Consider the following 21,812-nt stretch of genomic DNA (forward strand, 5'->3'; position numbering starts at 1 on the left):
CTTTGTCAGAAGAATAACACTTTCTCTGGAGGCTGCTGAAAAGGCCTTGTGGTGGCTGTGGATCTAGAGGGGGGGATCCGTGGATTAGTGTGCCACTTAGACACAAGTCGGGGGCTGATCACCCCCGGCTGGGTCGCCTAGTCGAGGCTGTCTGACGATTAAAGACCCGAAACACCCTAAGACCCCAGGTACATCACTGAAGACGTGACCAAGTAGCACCAGAAGGTGTATTCTACAACTACTCTAACAGATGAGTACCTCCAGCAATTTTTTTTCATATCAAATTTGTACAATATGTGTTTTTTTATAAAGAAAGCCAAGAGACTTTCGTACTTTATTAAATCCAGTTGCAATATACAAAACAGCGAAGTGCCTCAAAGGTAATGCAATAACTTTGTTTGTGGGTTCAAATTTTACCAAATACACTACACTCCTCCCTGTTTAGCTATAAAGTCCAACTCAGTATAAAATGCATCTCAACTCAAATATTGTCTCTACTTATCTTACACAGTATACTACATAGTACAACTACTATACAGATATCCACAATATAGTAAATTTTAAGTTGCCCCATTCAGGCCTAAAGATTTAATTGCTGTGGAGGATTTCTTACTCTTGTAGGATAACGTATTTCCTGACAAGGATGGACAGTCACTTTGCTTGGCAGGTGGGAGGTAGCTGTGAAACAATCTCAGGTTTTGGGGCCTCCTCTGTGGTGCTTGTAGGAGTTGACTTTGGCCCTGCAGTAGGTAGTTTGATCACTCCGAACACCTTTCTTCTCTAACAATTGACTCTACTCTCCTCAACTGATCGATGAGTTGTTTCCAGGTGACATCAGATGCAATCTCCACCGTGTAGGAGAGTGGTCCATTTCTGTCCTTAATCTTTCCAACAACCCACTTTTGCTCACCTCTGTAGTCCCTTGCCAGGACTGCTTGTCCAGGAGTGAAACATCAATTGCCCTTGTTTGAGGAGCCCCTCAATTTGTCTCAGTTGTTTGTTCTGCATACTCCTTCTGAGATTGGGTTTGAGGAGATGCAAGCATGAGCGCAAGGGACAACATAGCTGGTGAGTTGTTGGTCGCAGAGAGTGCTGTAATGTGATGTGCAAGGAGTAAATTGGCGAGATTCTGATTCAGTGTTAGTGTAATGTGTTCTGCTGACATTGCTCACAGTGTATTCTTTAGACTCTGGACAAATCTTTCCATCAAGCCATTTGTAACTGGGTGGTACAGAGTAGATACATGCCATGTTCCATTCATTTTCTGGTATGAATGAAGCTATTCTGCAACAAACTGTGGTCCATTTTCACTGACTAAGTGTTTTAGAACACCAGTCCTTGAGAAGAGGCTTGTCAACACATCAACAGTGTGTGAGGCTGTAGTGGAGGCTATTGGGAACACTTCTGGCCACTTTGTAGCTGCATCCACCACTACTAACAAATTTTTGCCCATGAATGGGGCAGCAAAATTCACAAGAATCTTCTGTGAGGGCAAAGCAGGCCGTTCCCAGAGATGGACAGCCACTGTCATGAGCATTTTCTGGACGTGTTGGCATCCCAATCAGTGCATAGCAAGCTGCTCAATCTGCTGATCTATCCCAGGCTAACAAACAAAGCTTGAAGCCAATGCTTTCATTTTGACCATAATTAGTTGACTGATATGTAGTTCCTCCAACAGTTTAGCACTCAATTCAGATGGTATAACAACTCTCAATCCCAATAAAAAGACAACACCCCGTCAAGGGCAAGTTCATCCCAGTGTTGGTAAACATGGGGCTACTGGGATTTTTCTTCACATTACAGCCTTTTGTTTTGCCATGGTAGACCTGAGACAGTATGGGTTCTTTTCTGGATTCCCTTTGGATCATCTCTGCCGTATGCATACAGGTACAGCAGGCAGTGAAGAAAGCTAATGGCATGTTCGCCTTCATAACCAGGGGAGTTAAGTATAGGAGCAAAGAGGTCCTTCTGCTGTTGTACAAGGCCCTGGTGAGACCCCACCTGGAGTATTGTGTGCAGTTTTGGTCTCCAAGTCTGAGGAACGACATCCTTGCTATGGAGGGAGTGCAGTGTAGGTTCACTGGGTTAATTCCAGGGATGGCAGGAATGTCATATGTTAGAAGATTGGAACGGCTGGGCTTGTATACACTGGAATACAGAAGGATAAGAGGGGATCTGATTGAAACATATAAGATTATTAAGGGGTTGGACACGCTAGAGGCAGAAAACATGTTCCCGATGTTGGGGGAGTCCAGAACCAGAAGCCACAATTTAAGAATAAGGGGCAGACCATTTAGAACAGAATTGAAGAAAAACTTTTTCTCACGGAGGGTTGTGGATCTGTGGAATGCTCTGCCTCAGAAGGCAGTGAAGGCCAATTCTCTGGATTCTTTCAAGAAACAGTTAGATAGAGCTCTTAAAGATAGCAGAGTCAAGGGATATGGTGAGAAGGCAGGAACAGGGTACTGATTGTGGATGATCAGCCATGATCACAGTGAATGGCGGTGCTGGCTCGAAGGGCTGAATGGCCTACTCCTGCACCTATTGTCTATTGTAATAGGGAGACTTTTGATTTGCATTAAGGAGAATAGGTCAAGAGCAGTGTCCTCTTTTGTAAATTTTTCTGGTACTTCCCTTTCCAAGGGTAAATGGGACAAATCATCAGCATTTCCATGATTAGTTGTCTTCTTGAATTCCATCTTGTAATTGTTCCTCCAAGAAACAGAGCCCAATTCTGCATTTGTGCTGTGGAAATGGACACTAGTGGTTAATGATCAATAACGAGGGTAAACTCTCTCCCAAACAAATACTGATTGAAACACTTTACACGCCAAACCAGACTCAAGACCTCTCTGTCAATCTGTGTGTAATTTTCCTCTGCACTGGTAAGGGAACAGGATGTAAAGACGTTCAGTTCCATTACTCATAACATGTGACATGAATGCACCTATACCTTAAGGCGAGGCATCACAGGCAAGCTTCACTGGATGATGTGGATCACAATGTGTGAGTACAGAGTTTGACGTCACCATTTCCTTTGTCTTTTGCAAAGCCACCTCACACCGATTTGTCCACTGCCATGTCTTTCCCATCTGTAGTAATCAGTTCAAGGGGTAGAGCACAGTAGCCAGGTTTGGCAGGAACCTGTTAGAGTAACTGACAAATTCTAAAACGGACTCCAACTGCGCCATGTTTTTTAGCCTTAGGGCACCCACCACTGTTTGAATTTTCTCAGCACACTTGTGTAATGCCTGTTCTTCAATGGCATGACCACAGTTAGTGATGCTTGGTTTAAAGAATTCACACTTCTTGCATCATGCTCTGAGTCATTAATCTAGTCTTTTACCTCAGTCTTGAGGTTTGAGATTTTCCTCGTCATCCTCACTGGTAGCAATGATGTCACTGAGTGTCTGGACAGGTTTGTAGCACCCGATACATAGCTTTCTGTCAGAGTGCAAGTGCAGATACTACTCCAAAAATAAGCACATTAAAGTGATAAAGCTCTTTTTGAGTGTTTATGATGAGGAACAGTTTGGACTCTTCTTCCATCTCCATCTGTAGGTAGGCCTCAGCTAAGTCCACTTTGCTGAAGTGCCTTCCTCCAGAAAGGTTTGAAAAGATATCCCCTATCCTGGGCAGAGGTCATTGATCTACTTTCAATACATGAAATAGTTGATGGTGACCTTAAAAACACCACCGATCCTGACAGACCCATTCTTCTTGGCTACTGGGGCCAAAGCTATCACCCATGGGCTCCACTCAACCTTGGAAGGAATTCCTTCACCCTTCATGAGGTCTAGCTCACTGGCTACTTTAACACAAATAGTATAAGGAACTGAAAGGGCTTTGTAAAACTTGGGTGTGGCATTTTCATTTAATACTATTTTATCCTTGATATGTTTGAGCTTTTCATTGCCATCCTTGAACACTGCTGTGGCATCATCCAGTACCTTTCTTAATTCATTTTCAGTTGACTCTATTGCAGGGGATGTGGCAGGCAAATAGTGGATGGATCTCCAATCAAGATGTAGTTGTCTCAACCAAACACAGCCCCACAATGCTGGCCCTCTTGTTTTTAACCACATACAAGCCCAATGTGCCTTGTTGTTGTTGTATTTCACTTTTACCAATGTCATTGCCACAGGAGTTATCTTTTCTCCAGTTAAAGTTCTTAGTTCGATATCTACAGGCTTCAATTCAGTACCTTTGAAATGCCATTCAAACTAATTCTGTGAAATGACTGAAACATCTGATTAAGTGTTCAATTCCGTTTTAGTTAATTTTCCATTCACTTCTGTTGTAAGCCATATTGCTTGCCTCTTGTTAGTTATCACACTGTAAATCTCAAAGCTACCAGTCCTGTGTCACTCTCATCATTATCAGATTTTTCATCAACAACATACAGATTAATGCTCTTTTTGAAACTGCAACATGATTTAACTTTTTCTCTTCTCTGTGCAGACAAATTATTTTGTCAGCCTGACATACTCTTGGTACGAGTCATACTTTGTGGCATTTTTTGCAAACTTCACCTCTACAACTGCTCTGGTCTAGTGTAGATGGACCCCTTCCCCAAAAGTACACAATTTGTTCAGTCAAGCAGGTTTCTGCTTTGACATTGCAATTCTGTTCACGCTCACTTTCGTTTTCGACAGCAACTCAATTAAGTCTCTGGTTGTTGTTTCCTTTGATATAGTGATTTCAACCGATCTTTTAAAGGTGAGTTGTGCTTCAGTTTGGAGCTGTTTTTGTATGCTTTTTTGTAAGATTCACAAATTAAATAATCTTTCAGTGCATCCCTAAGCCATCACTGAACTGACAAAGTTCAGGCAATTTCTTCATTTCTACCACGCAAGCTGAAATGGCCTCTCCTTCCTTTTGATTCCACTTTTGAAACCTAAAGCATTCTGCAATCAACGTTGGTTTCAGTTCTAAAAGTTCCTGCTTTATGCTCATTTCAGCTGGTTTGGTTGGGGTAGTCAAACTGTGGAGCAAACTGTATGCTTTTCTATTGACTCAAACACTGACACTCGCTTTTCATTGGCTAGTCATCATCATCAGGTGCCATGTCCATTTTGAGCTTTGACTGCCATGGCCCACATACTCCTGTTTCGGGTCAAGTGGATCAATTCATTGGTATTCATTTTCAGTTCTCTGGCTGTTGTCTCCATCATCATTTGTCTGTGCCTTCCTTTTGCTCTCTTCCCTTCAATCTTTCCCATAATTACCATGCACTCTAACTCCTCTTTCCTAATCACATCTCCAATGAAGTTACGTTGCCTTTTCATGATCTCATACATTATTTCTCTTTCTGTGCTTGCTCCGTTCATTGGTTATTACATGTGTTTCAAAATACTGCTCAATTCATTCAGTATACTTTATCCAGTTATCTGTTATGCAGTCAAATGTGTATCATTCCAATGTAGCCAGCCATTTGTTTTTTAAAAAATTTATTATCACCCAGTTCTCACTGTTTATGAACCCGTGAATTTCATCCATTTCTACCTTTTTAAAATTTTTAAAACTCTACTGTCTCCCTCGCCTTCCAAAGGGGGAAAAAAAACATGCTGTGCTTCAACAGGTAGGTAGTTGTCTTGGGTTCATTTTAAAATTTCCTCATTGCCACTGTTGCATTTGGTAATTCCAGAAAGTAATTGGCAGAAAAACATGGGAGGCAGGCTAACATGTCAACTTAGTTTTTTTTTAGTGAGACGCTCACATATGACATGGTAGTATAATGACATATGCTGTTCATGTACTTTGTACATAATGAATTATGCAAAGAATGCTTGATCGAACAATATATTTGCAATGTTACTCAAATATTACTGAAATATTGAATACAGTACAACACCTACCACTTCCTGTGTAAAATACACACCTTTGACATCCCCGCTACATTTTCTTCAATCGCCTTAAAATCAGGCCATTTTCACCCTCTTATCATCTTGTACACCTCTATCAAGTCACCTCTCATCCTTCTTTGCTCCAAACAGAAAAGCTCTAGCTCATTCAACCTATGCTCATAAGACATGCTCTCTAATCTAGGCAGCACCTGGTAAATCACCTCTGCACCCTCTCTAAAGCTTCTACATCCTTCCTATAATACAGTGACCAGAACTGAATACCATATTCCAAGCATGGGCTTACCATGATTTTACAGAGCTCCAACATTACCTCATGGCTGTTGACTTCAATCCCCCGATTACTGAAGGTTAACATACCATATGCTATCTTAAAAAAAACATCAACTTGTGCACCAACTTTTGGGAGATCTATGGATGTAGACCCCCAACGATATTTCCATTACTGCTAAGAAACCTACCATTAACTCCATATTCTACCTTAGAATCCTACCTTCCAAACTGAATCACTTTATATTTTTCTGGGTTGAACTCCATCTGCCACTTCTCAGCCCACCTCTGCTTCCTGTCAATGTCCCATTGCAACCTAGAACAACCTTCTGCACTATCCATAGCTTTACCAACCTTCTTGTCATCTGCAAACTTACTAACCAACCCTACAACTTCCTCATCCAAGTAATTTATAAAAATCACAATAGCAGGGGCCCCAAAACAGACCCTTGCTAAATACCATTGGTCACCAAGCTCCGGGCAGAATATGCTCCATTTACAACAACCCATGCCTTCTGACCTTCTGAATGAAGCAACAATAGAGAAACTTATCAAAAACCTTATAGCTTCATCAGTCTGCTTTGTAACATCCTCAAATTCAATCAGGCTCTGAGATATGTCTTGCCCCTGACTATCCCGAATCAGACTGCGCTTCTCCAAATGCTTATAATTCCTATCTTCAAGTACTTTTTCCAACAATTTTCCCACCACTGAAATAAGACTTCTGACTCCAGGCATGTTTTCTCTTCTACCCATAATCGGTCCTCCCCTCATTCTAGTCATTCACCTGTTCTTCACATACAGTGGCATGCAAAAGTTTGGGCACCCCGGTCAAAACTTCTGTTACTGTGAATAGCTAAGCGAGTAAAAGATGAACTGATTTTCAAAAGGCATAAAGTTAAAGATGACAGATTTCTTTAATATTTTAAGCAAGAAAACTTTTTTATTTCCATCTTTTACAGTTTCAAGATAACAAAAAAGAAAAAGTGCCCAAAGCAAAAGTTTGGGCACCCTGCACTGTCAGTACTTAGTAACACCCCCTTTGGAAAGTATCACAACTTGTAAACGCTTTCTGTAGCCAGCTAAGAGTCTTTCAATTCTTGTTTGGGGGATTTCCGCCCATTCTTCCTTGCAAAAGGCTTCTAGTTCTGTGAGATTCTTGGGCCGTCTTGCATGCACTGCTCTTTTGAGGTAGCTACAGATTCTCGATGATGTTTAGGTCAGGGGACTGTGAGGGCCATGGCAAAACCTTCAGCTTGCGCCTCTTGAGGAAATCCATTGTGGATTTTGAGGTGTGTTTAGGTTCATTTTCCTGTTGTAGAAGCCATCCTCTTTTCATCTTCGGCTTTTTTTTTACAGACGGTGTGATGTTTGCTTCCAGAATTTGCTGGTATTTAATTGAATTCATTCTTCCCTCTACCAGTAAATGTTCTCTGTGCCACTGGCTGCAACACAAGCCCAAAGCATGATTGATCCACCCCTGTGCTTAACAGTTGGAGAGGGGTTCTTTTCATGAAATTCTGCACCCTTTTTTCTCCAAACATACCTTTGCTCATTGCAGCCAAAAAGTTCTATTTTAACTTCATCAGTCCACAGGACTTGTTTCCAAAATGCATCAGGCTTGTTTAGATGTTCCTTTGAACCTTTTGAATAGAACTGTTTGGCTGCAATGAGCAAAGGTATGTTTGGAGAAAAAAATGGTCCTCCCTTTCTGCAGATGTTATACTATCACTGTTTAGCAATGCCACTCCCCCACCCCTTTACCTCCCTCCCTGTCCCCTTTGAAACATCTAAACCCCATAATACCCAGCAGCCATGTCTCTGTAATGATCACAACACCATAGTTTCATGTACTGAGTCATGCTTAAAGCTCATCACCCTTGCTCCTGATACTCCTTGAATTAAAAAAAAATCCCACTAACTGAAATATTGCCATATCAATTGCCTGTCCTTCCCAACAATCTCTCTACACTCTGACTCAGTTGTTTCTGCCCCACCCCCCCAGATGGTACAGTGTGGTACAGGTCACACATTCTCTTGTGATGGAGCTTAAACCTCAATAAGTGGTTGCCATTTTTGATAGTGGCATTTTACACCAATAAATTTGTCACTGTTGGACCAACATGGGAGCTCAAAGTGATTGAGAGGTAGCTTTGCTCTGAGAAACTCAAAGCTTCCCCAATAGTCTTGCAGCTGCACACACAGACCAATAAAGAGCATTATTTAGGTCTTGGTAGCTGCATAGAATTTCTCTCACAATCCGATCCTGCGACTTGTGGATGGTGAGAAGTATCTGCAAGAAGCTGAATCTTCATTTTAGCATTATTATCCTCTGGTGTGCCTTAGCACCCAGCTTCGTCCACTGACATTCATGCTCCATCAATCTTCTAAGCATATACAGTTCAACACAGACATCCACCTCTTGTATCCCTTCTGGTTCCAGTTCCAAGTACCGTTCACTTCTCCCCTAACGGTTCCCCTTATCCCCGCCTTAATTTATCAGATTACAGCACTTGTAGCTCTTTGAGTTCCTGCTTAACTCCCTCCACCATCTGTCTCCACCTTAACACTCCACTTCTCTCACCTTACTCCATCTGCCTCCATCTATCATTTAAGATCTTCCACCACTCAAATCCCTCCAAATGAACTACGGCCTGTCAGCTAAAACCCCTCCTCAGTCCAATGACTACCTTGGCCTTTATCTCTTGCTTCTTTTCTCCTATTTATGCTGACCATCTCCCTTTTCCACTCTCAGTCCTGTCGCATGGTTTGGACCTGAAATGTTGTCAATTCCTTTCCTCCCACAAATCTGCTCAACCTGGTGGCTTTCTCAAGCAGATTATCCATTGTGACAGGTACAAGGGATTCTGTCAGTATTAATGGAAAAACTAACATCACATCTCACAATCATACAACAAAGTTGCATAAAAGGTAGGAGGAAGCATTGACTACTGAAGAGTTCTAAAGTGTATGATGTGGGTGAGGTGAACAGGATCTCACAGTAACGATTGAGCGGAACTCAATGAGTGCAGTGCCATGAGATGGTAAATGAACTACTCCCAATGCTGCAGAAACATTGAAAACTGACAGTAAATCACTGTCACATTGAAGTTGGACACTTATGGTGCTGTATCATGGTTAGGCTGGAGTGATTCACTACTGGAAGTGTATGCAAGTTCGATTTCAACATGTAGTAGCAGTTTGGATAGGTGCATGATTGGAATGGGTATGGAGGACCATGGTCTGGGATGCAGGTCGATGGGACTAGGCAGTTTATATGGCCTGGCAAAGATTAGACGGGTTGAAAAGCCTGTTTCAGTGCTGTACTTTTCAATGACTATGAAATGAACGGAATTGAAGACTTAAAAAAGAGCTGAAGGGAAAAAAAAAAATTGGACAACAGAATAATCGCTGATAGGAAAGATGTCACAGGTATTTTTATTTTACTTGAGGGATAGGGTGTTTTAGGGATTCTGAGAGGGAGAGGCCCCATGTTCAAGTAGAAGTAGAGAGAAACTATTTGCTCAGTCAGCTAGTATAAGCTAGAGGAAACATGGTGATTAGGAATCGAGTGAAAATACATTGAGGGGCTAAAAACTCAGATGACGCGGAACCACTGGAAACCTCAGAAGAGATGGAATTTTCAGTTCCTGTTGCACACTTCCCTCCACATGAATGAAACTGTTACCATTAAAGAGAAGTGTAAAAACTAACCAAATTACAAGTCAGCTAGTTAGATACAAGATTTTGTAATCATAGTGCAAAGTTCCAGATTCATTGATCTAGTATGACAATACATGGTAGAACCATTAAAGTAAAATAAAAAAGTAAAGAAGAAATCTGTTCCCAGCCCTTCTTGACAATTCTTAAGTCATTATTTACAGACTAACACAACTTTGCCGCTTATTCTTAATGGCACAAAGTATTTTAGGACCATTTGATCCTCTGAGGACAAACAGAGAGCATTTCTACTAAATATATCTACAGCAGTAAACAAACTGATCTGTACAAAGCCACTTTCTTGCTTTTGTAGTCATAAGTTAATTTTGTCTTTGGATAATGTCTGTGTTCTCTAAATAAATGAGGTATCAAACCTACTGATTTCACTCTCATACAGCATAGCAACAGGTCCTCAAACCCACTGTGCCAACCGTTTGTTGTCTACTTACACTAACTCCATTCTATTCTCCACACATTTCCATCAACCCTCCCCACCCCACCCCACCCCCAAGTTTCTAATGCTCACTTACATGACAGGAGAAGTTATTTTTGTGGCAAATTAACAGACCAACCCACATATTTTTGGACGGAGAGGAAACCAGTCCACCCAAGGAATCCCTTGCTGTCATCGGAAGAACGTGCACACTTGAGACTAGGGGTTCCCAAACTTTTAATGCCATGGAGCCTTACCATTAACCAAGGAGTCCATGGACCCCAGGTTGGAAACCCCTGGTCTAGACAGAGAGCATTTGAAGTCAGGATTAAATTCAGATCACTGGAGCCGCAGGACAAGTTTTATGAGTCCATCTTGATAAAGTAGAATCATAACTTGCTTATTTACTGTACAAAGGACATGGCAATCAATCGCCATATTCAGTGCAAGTTTATCACGTACAGCATTCACATTAAACACAACTGTAGGAGCACTTAAAACAAGCATGGATCAACTATGGTTTACCCTTGCCCTTTGTTACAGATTAGTGTATGGATTCCTTCCTCAGTCTAGAGCATAAACTGCTGACTCACATATCAATATGGAACTGAGAAACTGCTGGTGTACCATCTTGCAGACACACTATCAAATCAACATTCCATCAAGAGGAAGCATAAGATCCCCAAACACTAATTCAAAAACAAAGTAGAATACTTCTGATTAATATTTATCCCTGAAACAAAATCTGGCCTGGATGGTGTTCCTGGCAATGTCTTTAGATCCTGAGCAGATTGGCTGGTTGGGAGTATTTGCATACGTTTTTAAATCCATGGTTCTTATTTTCTCCAAGACCACAATCATCCCAGTACCTACAAAATATAAGATAATGTGCCTTAATGACTGCCACCTGATGGGTCTGACATCATGAAATGCTATGGGGCACTAGTCTGGCATGCATTAACTCCAGCCTTCCAGGCTCATCCCCGGAGCATCTGAACTGTAAAGATACAGTTGCAAGAAATAGTTAGTGAACCCTTTGTAATTACCTGGTTTTCTGCATTAGTTACTCATAAAAATGTGGTTTAATTAGTGAGTAATTTTATGAGTAATTAATGCAGAAAACCAGGTAATTGTAAAGGGTTTACAAACTTTTTCTTGCAACTACACATTAGACCATTGTTAATAAACTACTGTTTCTTCTTCAATACTAGCACAAGAAAACTCATCACCAAACTCTGGACCCTGGGGTCAACACCTCACTCTGCAACTGGATTCTCGACTCCTGATCGATAGACCACAATCAGTAAGGATGTGCAGCAACACCTCTGCAATGATTATTCTAAACACTGGTGCTTCACAAGGTTGCAATCTCAGCCCCCGCTCTACTCCTTCTATAAGTATGCAGATACCACTGCAGTGAGCTGTATCTCAAATAACAATGAATTGGAACATGGGAAGGAGATGGAGAACTGGTGATGCCATGACAACAACCGTGCCCTCAATGTCAGCAAAACAAAAGAGCTGGTCACTGATTTCGGTGGGGGGGGGGGCAATGCATATGCTCCTGTCCACATCAATGTTACTGAGGTGGAGAGCTTCAAGTTCCTAGCAGTGAACATCATCAAACACCTATTCTGGTCCAACCAGGGCTAATAAATCTCACTTCCTTTGGAGACTAAAGAAATTTCACATTTTAGCTGATGCACCATAGAAAGCATCCTACCTGGTTGAATAACAGCTTGAACTGGCAACCTCTCTGCCTGTGCCTGCAAGAAACTGCAGAGGATTTGTGGACACAGGTCAGCATATCGCAGGAAGCAGCCTCCCCTCTATGAACACTTGTCTATACTTCTTAATACCTCAGTAATGCAAACACGGTCTGGACATTCTCTTTTCTCCCCTCTCGCATTGAGCAGAAGATACAAAAGCATAAAAGCATGTACCACCTCACTCAAGGATAGCTTCTACTCTGCTGTTATAAGTTTAGGTCCTACACTGAGGATCAGGAACATTTTTACCCTACGATTAGGCTCCTGAGTTGGTGTGGATAACGTCACTCACAACTCTAACTTGATTCTACAACCTTCAGACCCACTGTTAAGGACTATTTATGACTCGTATTCTCAGTTTTTTTTATTTGCAGTTTGTCTTCCTTAGCATATCAGTCTAAGTTTACACTTTATGAGGCACCCCCTACACCTAATAAAATGCTCACTGAGTGTATGCTCGTGGTCTTCTGCTGCCAAGGTTCAATGTATTGTGCTCTCCTGCAGACCACTGTTGTAATAAATGGTTATTTGAGTTCCTGTCACCTTCCTGTCAATCTGGCCAATCTCCTCTGACCTCTCTCATTAACGAGGTGGATGTTTTTATTTCTCCCATTACTCTCTGTAAACTCTAGAGAAAATCTGAGATCAGCAGTTCTGAGATATTCAAACCACCTTGTCTGGCTCCAACAATCATTCCACGGTTAAAGTCACTTAGATCACATTTCTTCCCCATTCCCCAGAACAGATCCTCTGCTAAGTTGATGCCAAGGAACTTAAAACTACTGACCCTCTTTTTTTTTTGGCGCGTGCGTGCTTGTGTGCGCGCATCCGTGCAACGTTGGCAGGACAATGTCTTTTTCATGCCTTTACAAGAGGGAGAGGGAGAGGGAGAGGGAGAGGGAGAGGGAGAGGGAGAGGGAGAGGGAGAGGGAGAGGGAGAGGGAGAGGGAGAGGGAGAGGGAGAGGGAGAGGGAGAGGGAGAGGGAGAGGGAGAGGGAGAGGGAGAGGGAGAGGGAGAGGGAGAGGGAGAGGGAGACTGTGTGGCACGCCACTCCTCACACAGCCATTTCGCAGTATGTTCCCCTTTATTTTACGAGGTCGAGTTGCGAGCTCGACACTCAGCCTGGCACGGATGGAAGGCGTACTCGGGAGCGGCCCCGACTGGGTTCGAACCAGGGACCGTTCCAGAGTCCGGCACTGATGTCATTGCGCCACCAGCCGACCACTACTACTGACTCTCTCCACCTCCATTCACCTAATGAGGACTGGCTCATGGACCTCCGGCTTCTTTCTCCTGTATTTGAAAATCAGATCTTTGGTTTTGCTGAAATTCAGTGAGTGGTTGTTGTTGTGACACCACTCGACCAGATTTTCAATCTCTCTCCTATATGCTGATCTGTCACCGTCTTTGATTGGCCAACTTACAATTGGCTCCTGATTACCACACAATCATAAGAATAAATGTGAATGGAACAGGGGGCTAATCCCAGAGGTGCATCTTTGCTGACGGTGATTGAAGAGGAGATGTTGTTGTCAATCCATACTGAGTGAGGTCTGCCAGTGAGGAAATTGCGAATCCAGTTGCATAGTAAAGTATCAAGGCCCAGTTCTTGGAGTATAGTCATGAGTTGAGGGGATGAGAGAGTTGAATGCTAAGCTGTAGTCAGCGAAGAGCATCCAGGCATATATATCTTCATTGTTCTGGGGTTCCAGAGCTGAGTGAAGATCCAATGTAATGACATCTGTTGTTGATCTACTGTGATGGTAGGATAATGGGAACAGATCCAGGTTATTTCTCAGGCAGGAGTTGATATACTTTATAATCAAACTCTCAAAGCAGTTCATCATGGTTAATGTAAGTGCCACTGGATGATAGTCATTGAGGTAGGTCACCTAGACGAGTGAATTGTTCCCTAGTTTGATAAGATCCAACAATCTACCTTGTTACGATCTTGCACCTTATTGTTTACCCGTACTTTCTCTGTAGCTGCATTCTGTTATTATTTTACCTTGTTCTACTTCAAAGCACTGTGCAATGACTTGATCTGTAAGAATATTCAAGACAAGACTTTCATTGTATCATGGCGCATGTGACAAAAACAACCCAATTTCATAGCACTGAAGTAGATGATCTGGTTGCTGTTGCATCAGTTGGCAAACAAGCATTAGAGTTTCCAACCTCACCTGTATCCAAACATCATAAATACTAACAACACACATCAAAGTTGCTGGTGAACGCAGCAGGCCAGGCAGCATCTCTAGGAAGAGGTACAGTCGACGTTTCAGGCCGAGACCCTTCGTCAGGACTAACTGAAGGAAGAGTTAGTAAGAGATTTGAAAGTGTGAGGGGGAGGGGAAGATCCAAAATGATAGGAGAAGACAGGAGGGGGAGGGATGGAGCCAAGAGCTGGACAGGTGATAGGCAAAAGGGGATACGAGAGGATCATGGGACAGGAGGTCCGGGAAGAAAGACAAGGGGGAGGGGGAACCCAGAGGATGGGCAAGGGGTATAGTCAGAGGGACAGAGAGAGAAAAAGGAGAGTGAGAGAAAGAATGTGTGTATAAAAATAAATAACGGATGGGGTACGAGGTGGAGGTGGGGCACTAGCGGAAGTTAGAGAAGTCGATGTTCATGCCATCAGGTTGGAGGCTACCCAGACGGAATATAAGGTGTTGTTCCTCCAACCTGAGTGTGGCTTCATCTTTACAGTAGAGGAGGCCGTGGATAGACATGTCAGAATGGGAATGGGATGTGGAATTAAAATGTGTGGCCACTGGGAGATCCTGCTTTCTCTGGCGGACAGAGTGTAGGTGTCAGCAAAGTGGTCTCCCAGTCTATGTTGGGTCTCGCCAATATATAGAAGGCCACATCGGGAGCACCGGACGCAGTATATCACCCCAGTCGACTCACAGGTGAAGTGTCGCTTCACCTGGAAGGACTGTCTGGGGCCCTGAATGGTGGTAAGGGAGGAAGTGTAAGGGCATGTGTAGCACTTGTTCTGCTTACAAGGATAAGTGCCAGGAGGGAGATCAGTGGGGAAGGATGGGGGGGGACGAATGGACAAGGGAGTCGAGTAGGGGGTGATCCCTGTAGAAAGCGGGGGGGGGGGAAAGATGTGCTTAGTGGTGGGATCCCGTTGGAGGTGGCGGAAGTTATGGAGAATAATATGTTGGACCCGGAGGCTGGTGGTGTGGTAGGTGAGGACCAGGGGAACCCTATTCCTAGTGGGGTGGCGGGAGGATGGAGTGAGAGCAGATGCACGTGAAATGGGGGAGTTGCGTTTGAGAGCAGAGTTGATAGTTTCGGAAGGGAAGCCCCTTTCTTTAAAAAAGGAGGACATCTCCCTTGTCCTGGAATGAAAAGCCTCATCCTGAGAGCAGATGCGGCAGAGACGGAGGAATTGCGAGAAGGGGATGGCATTTTTGCAAGAGACAGGGTGAGAAGAGGAATAGTCCAGATAGCTTTGCAATCATAAATACTAAATTGGCTGCAAAGTACTTTGCGATATCTTGAGGTCATAAATCCCACAATTTACAAAATTCACTTTCCTTTACAGAAATTAACCTGGTTCTCTGGCAAACTGTTTCTGACCTGAGTTATGAAGTTTATTTCTCTTTCTTGCTGCCTGTTCCTTGTATTTTCTTTATTCCTTTTAGAATGGTAGCACCTGCAGTTTTGTTCATTTTCATCTAATTATCCTTGAACATAACTTATATTTTAATGCACAGCCACCCATCTTCAAAATGATTAAATAGAATGGATGGACTTTAAGCATTTAAAGAATTGATTGAGGACCCTGAATTTTCAATTTTTGCTTGATTCATTTGTAATATTGATGAAAATTGTAAAACAATGAACACCATTAAATCTTAACTGGCATACATCTTCAGTCTGTTTATCACTCTCAATTTAAAAACACAGACTGTTGAACCAAAATGGGTGATAGTTGCTGGAGCAGAATGGCAATCAGAAATACTGATTGATTACTAGAAATAAAACACAGATCTAGTGTATTGGACAAGTCAATAGTCAATTTCTTCAAAACATGCTTAATGCTATGAGGTAGAAGAATTCACACAGGCCAATGACTGACACTTTACAAGTTTAATTTATAAACATATTATGGTAATTTGAAAGGGAGAACACAGCTACACCTGTGAAGATCCCTGCTGCACTTGATGACCCTGTGATCTCCATCTCAGAGGCCGATGTTCGGCTGTCTTTAAAGGGAGTGAACCCTCGCAAGACGGAAGGTCCCGGTGGAGTACCTGGTAAGGATCTGAAAACCTGTGCCAACCAACTGGCGGGAGTACTCAAGTACATTTTCAACCTCTCACTGCTACATGTGGAAGTTCACACTTGCTTCAAAAAGGCAACGATTATACCAGAGCCTAAGAAGAATAATGTGGACTGCCTTAATGACTATCGCCTGGTAGCAGTCACATCAACAGTGATGAAATGCTTTGAGAGGTTGGTCATGACTGGACTGAACCTCTGCCTCAGCATGGACCTGGACCCACTGCAATTTGCCTATCGCCACAATAGGTCAACGGCAGATGTAATCTCAATGGCTCTCCACACGGCTTTAGACCAGCTGGACAACACAAACACCTATGTCAGAATGCTGTTCATTGACTATAGCTCAGTATTTAAAACCATCATTCCCACAATCCTGATTGAGAAGTTGCAGAACCCGGGCCTCTGTACCTCCCTCTGCAATTGAATGCTCGCTTTCCTAACCAGAAGACCACAATCTGTGTGGACTGGTGATAACATATCCTCCTCGTTGACGAACACTGGCGCATCTCAGGGTGTGTGCTTAGCCCATTGTTCTACTCTCTATACACACAACTCTGTGGCTAGGCATAGCTCAAATACCATCTATAAATTTGCTCATAACCATTGTTGGTATAATCTCAAGTGGTGACAAGAGGGTGTACAGGAGTGAGATATGCCAACTAGTGGAATGGTGGTGCAACAATAACCTGGCACTCAATGTCAGTAAGACGAAAGAGCTAATAGTCTACTTTGAATTTGGAATTAAGACAACAGGATAACGTACCAGTTATGTAAGTGCATGCTACTCCAATTCACTACAATATATACATTAACTATTTATTTTTGGAGAAAGCTATCCTCGATGCCATTCATTCCTATTTATTTGAATATTTCGCTAACTTTTAAAAGCAAGTCAAAATTTACACCAAAATGATAAAAGAGCAGTACATTTAGTTACTTTTTCTCCAGGGTCAGTTATCGAAAGTCAACTTATTGCTCCACTGTATACATAATATTTTCCAAGGATTATACAGAAATACAGAGAAACTGAATTCTTTTATAATCCTTAAATTCCCAGTTGCATTACACAGACCAGAAACCAATATAATTGAAAATATTTAATGTCATATTCATTCGAGGGGATTTTTTACAAACATGTCGGCTTGCCAAGCTGTTACTCTTGACAAAACTGATAGTAAATTTGATTACAGTATTTAGCGATCTCCATCAGATAACGTATCAGACCGACCCCTACACCGCATTCGTATATAAATGCTCCCCTGTTAAAGGAAAAAATGGTGAATAAAATCTATAACTGCCAATTCCGCCTTTGTCAGTCAAAGGGATATCTCACTGCGGACGTGATCTCAAGTGGCAAATACACGTTCACACATCCTATCACCCAACATCAAATCAATCTGCACGCCTCTCGCAAACGGGAACACAACGGGTCTCTTCCATTACTATGGTGGCTCTACTTCCTGGGGAAGGAGGAGGGAAACAGAGCAGCGAATAGTTATTTCCTGAAAGATGGTTCTCGGACGTCGTTTCATTTCAGTGGATATTTCACTTCGATTTACTATAAATTGTCTTCCTCTCCCGGAGCTCAAGGCATCGCGCACTGATTAATCGTCAAATAGGCTACGATGCAGAATAAATCGGAATTTTAACTAATCCCAGCCACGGATTGTATCGTGTAATGACGTTATTGTTCGAAGTTAAAAGGGACACGATCAATAAATTAATGCACTCACAGGGTTTCTTGGCGTCTTTGATCTTCATGTTGTTACGGATGATTTACCAGTGGCACGGTAAAGCCCAGTTTGACTCGCCTCAGTGCTATTGATAGACGGAGCTGAACGGATTACCCGAGGGGGAGGGAGGAAAGGAAGGGGCTGTCACGATCGACCGACGGTAAACTAGCGCGGATTGGTGCAGTGTTATCGGACGGAGCAGGTCGCAGCCCTCGCCCGGTACCAGCACCAATCCAGCCTTCCTTTCCTCCCTTCTCCTCCCACTCCCGCCCGCCCGGCGTTCGGGGCGCCGGGTGCAGTCCCCACTTCCTTCACCCTTTTCCTTTCGCCGGCAGCTTCGTCACGGCCTCCTCCGCACCCGCAGCCCCTGACGAGCTGCTGAACAGGCAGAGATTGGCCCCGTCCCTCCGCCCTCCGGGGTGCGGCTGACACTCTGTCACCGACCAGCTCCCACTTCGGCGAGAACGGGGCTACATTCCGCCGACGTCATGCAAAGGCGGGCGGGGGCACGCACCGCCTTCCCTCACGACAGGGCAGTCGGACTACAACTCGACCCAGGGCGCCCCGCGCGCTCGCCAGGCATCATGGGCCGACGGCAGACTTTAATTGACAGGTGGGGCAGCAAGTCAACTGGTTGCTCAATACTCTCGTGATGAGATTGGTTTAGTAGGGTAATTTTTTTTGAATTGTCATTGTGTTTTGTAATCCACAATTTTATCCGGGTTCGTTGATCTTCTCTAGAAGATAGCTGAACACAACAGTAGAGATATGTCGTAACAGTTGGTGAGACTTCATTTGCAATATTATGTGTCATTTGGCCTCTAAACAAGCGACACTTTATTGTAGAAGATGATTGGAAGATTCGCCATAGAACATTTTTTAAGGCACGGCAGGCCTGTCATTGAAGGGAGATTGAATTATCTTGGCCACTATTGACTTTAGAAGAATGAAAATCAATCAACTATATATGGTGGAAATCTCAAATGAAAAGCTCAACCTGCGAACACTCAGCAGGTCGGTCAGCATCTGTGGAAAGAGAAAGGGAAAGAGCCGGTGGTGTAGGTCAACACTGCTTTGTCAGTTTGATGAATCTTCGGAATTTTCTTTTGCACTTCAGGGATGTAGAGGCCTGTTCAATTATTACACTCAAAGCATACTGATGTTTGCATGTTAAATGAACTAACATTAGGATTATGGTATTGAAGTCATGTTTGAGGCAGAAGGGGAGCCATGGTCTTGTTGAATGGTAGGGCAGTTTCTCAGAACATAGAACAGTACAGCACAGGAAGAGGCTCCTTGGCCCACAATGTTGTGCTAAACCGCTTAAAATAGTGATCAAATGGCCAAACGAAACTATTTTTTTCTGCCTACACGATGTCCATACCTTTCCATTTCCTGCACATTCGTGTGCCTATCCAAACATCTCTTAAAAGTCCTTAATGTAGCTGCCTCCACCACCATCCCAAGGCAGTGCATTTCAGGCACTCATCATTCTCTGTAAAAAAAAATTTGCCCTTTAGATCTTTTTCAGACTTACCCCCTCACCTTAAATGGATGCACTGAGAAAAAGATACTGTCTGTCTACTCTCTCTATGCCTCACACAATCTTATAAACCTCTATACAGGGTTCCCAACCTGGGTCCCACAGACCCGTCGGTTAACGGTAGGGGCATAAAAGAGGTTGGGAACAGATATCTCCTCAACCTCCACCATTCCAGAGAAATCAACACAAGTTTGTCCAACCTCTCCTTATAGCACATACCCTCTAATCCAGGCAACGTCCTGGTAAACATGAGAGATTCTGAAGATGCTGAAAATCCAGAGCAGCAACACACACAATGCTGGAGGAATGCAGAAGGTAGGCATCATCTATTGTATTGAATAAACAGTTGTCATTTCAGGCTAAGACCCTTCAGCAGGACTGGAAAGAAAGGGGGAAGATGCCGGAATAAATAGGTGGGGGGGGGGGAGGAGAGGAAGGCTAGCTGGAATGTGATAGGTGAAGCCAGGTGGGGAGGAAAGTTCAAATGCAAGAGAAGAAGGAATGTGATAGGAGAGGAGAGTGGACCATGGGAGAAAGGGAAGGAGGAGAGGCACCAAGGGAGATGATAGGCAAATGAGAAGAGGCCAAAGTGGGGAATAGAAGAAGAGGGAAGGGGAAAAGTAAAAAAAAAAATACCAGAAGGAGAAATCAATGTTCCTGCCATCAGGTTGGCGACTACCTCGACAGAATATGAAGTGTTTCTTCTCCACCTCGAGGGTGATCTCATCTTGGCAGAAGAGGAGGCAGTGGACCGACATGTTGGAACAAGAATGGGGACGGGATTAAAAAGGCTGGCCATCGGGAAATTCTGCTTTTGGTGGATGGAGTGAAGGTACTCAACAAAGTGATCTCCAATTTACATTGGTTCGCACTAATGTTAAGGAGACCACATCGGGAGCACTGGATACAATAGACAACCCCAAGAGATTTGGGGGTGAAGTGTTACCTCATTTGGAAGGACTGTTCAGGGCCCTGAATAGAGGTGAGGGAGGAGAGGTGTGGGGAGACGTAGCATTTCTGTCGCTTCCAGGGATATATACCAAGAGGAATGTTAGTGGGGAAGGACAAATGGACAAGGGAATCACAGAGGGGTAGATCCCTGTGGAAAGCAGAGAGTGGGAGAGGTAAAGATGTGTTTGGTGGTAAGGTCCTGTTGAAGATGGCGGAAGTCACAGAGAATGTTGGATGCTGAGGCTGATGGGATGGTAGGTGAGGACAAGAGCAACTCTATCCCTGCTAAGGGGGCGGGAAGATGGGATGAGTGCAGATGTCTGGGGTGCAGAGGAGATGTGGGGATGAGAACAGCATCAATATTGGAGGAAGGGAACCCCTGTTCTTTGAAGAGGAAGGACACTGGTAATGTGCTGGAAAACCTCATTCTGGCAACAAATGCAGTGGAGACAAAGGTAGTGAGAAAAATGAATAGCATTTTTACAGGAAACAGGTATATTCAAGATAGCCGTGGCAATTGGTAGGTTTATAAAAGATATTGGTAGACAGTTTGTCTCCTGTGATGGAGACAGAGAGATCGAGAAAGGTGATCGAGGGAGGTGTCGGAAATGGACTAAGTGAATTTAAGGGCAGGGTGGAAGTTGGAGGCAATGTTGATGAAATTGACAAGCTCAACATGGGTGTATAAAGTAGCACCAGTGCAGTCATCATAGTGCAGAAAGAGTCAGTCAGCATTATCAGGGAAGGCTTGGAATATGGACTGCTCCCTGTAGCCAATAGAAAACAGACATTGCTGGGGCCCATATGGGTAACTATGGCTACACCTTGAGTTTGGAGAAAGTGGGAGGAGCTGAAGGAGAAATAGCTGAAGCTGAAGAAGTTGAGGGTGAAGAGCAGTTCTGCCAGATGGAGGAGGGTTGTGGTGCTTCAGCAAGGTAGAGGTCAGTCCGCCACAGTACAACATCACCTCCTTTGCGAGTTTGATGGTAAGGTTGGGATTGGTATGGAGAGAATGGAGGGGTAAGGTTGAGGAGGACAGCGAGGCGCTGAAGTCTAGTCGGTTGATGTCTCATTGACAGTTACAGATGAAAAGATCTTGGGCAGGCAGAGAACTAGGGTGGGATGTCCAAGAAGAGGAGGAAGGTTGGAGATGGGAGAAGGGGTCATCTGTGCAGTGGGGGGGAATTCTTGCCAAAGAAGAGAAGCTTGGTACTGTGGCGGGTACGGAA

The 21,812-nt window shown here is 43.5% G+C and overlaps 1 protein-coding gene across 2 annotated transcripts in view; it reads right to left on the bottom strand.

Moving 5' to 3' along the window:
- Positions 1-18,611, bottom strand: part of LOC140200398 (pantothenate kinase 3) — a 45,764-nt gene extending 27,153 nt beyond the window's left edge. Inside the window, exon 1 of one of the 2 annotated variants that reach the window (XM_072263672.1) lies at positions 18,090-18,611. In XM_072263672.1, coding sequence (XP_072119773.1) covers positions 18,090-18,117 — 28 coding nt within the window. In that variant the 5' untranslated portion in view covers positions 18,118-18,611. Of the gene's footprint in view, positions 1-613; positions 1,485-18,089 lie in introns of those variants that run through there. The other variant, XM_072263673.1, reaches the window with a different exon arrangement.
- Between the last annotated feature and the right edge of the window lie 3,201 nt (positions 18,612-21,812).

This window comes from Mobula birostris, chromosome 7 (assembly GCF_030028105.1).
Source record: "Mobula birostris isolate sMobBir1 chromosome 7, sMobBir1.hap1, whole genome shotgun sequence".
In the NCBI taxonomy this organism is placed as follows: Eukaryota; Metazoa; Chordata; class Chondrichthyes; order Myliobatiformes; family Myliobatidae; genus Mobula; species Mobula birostris.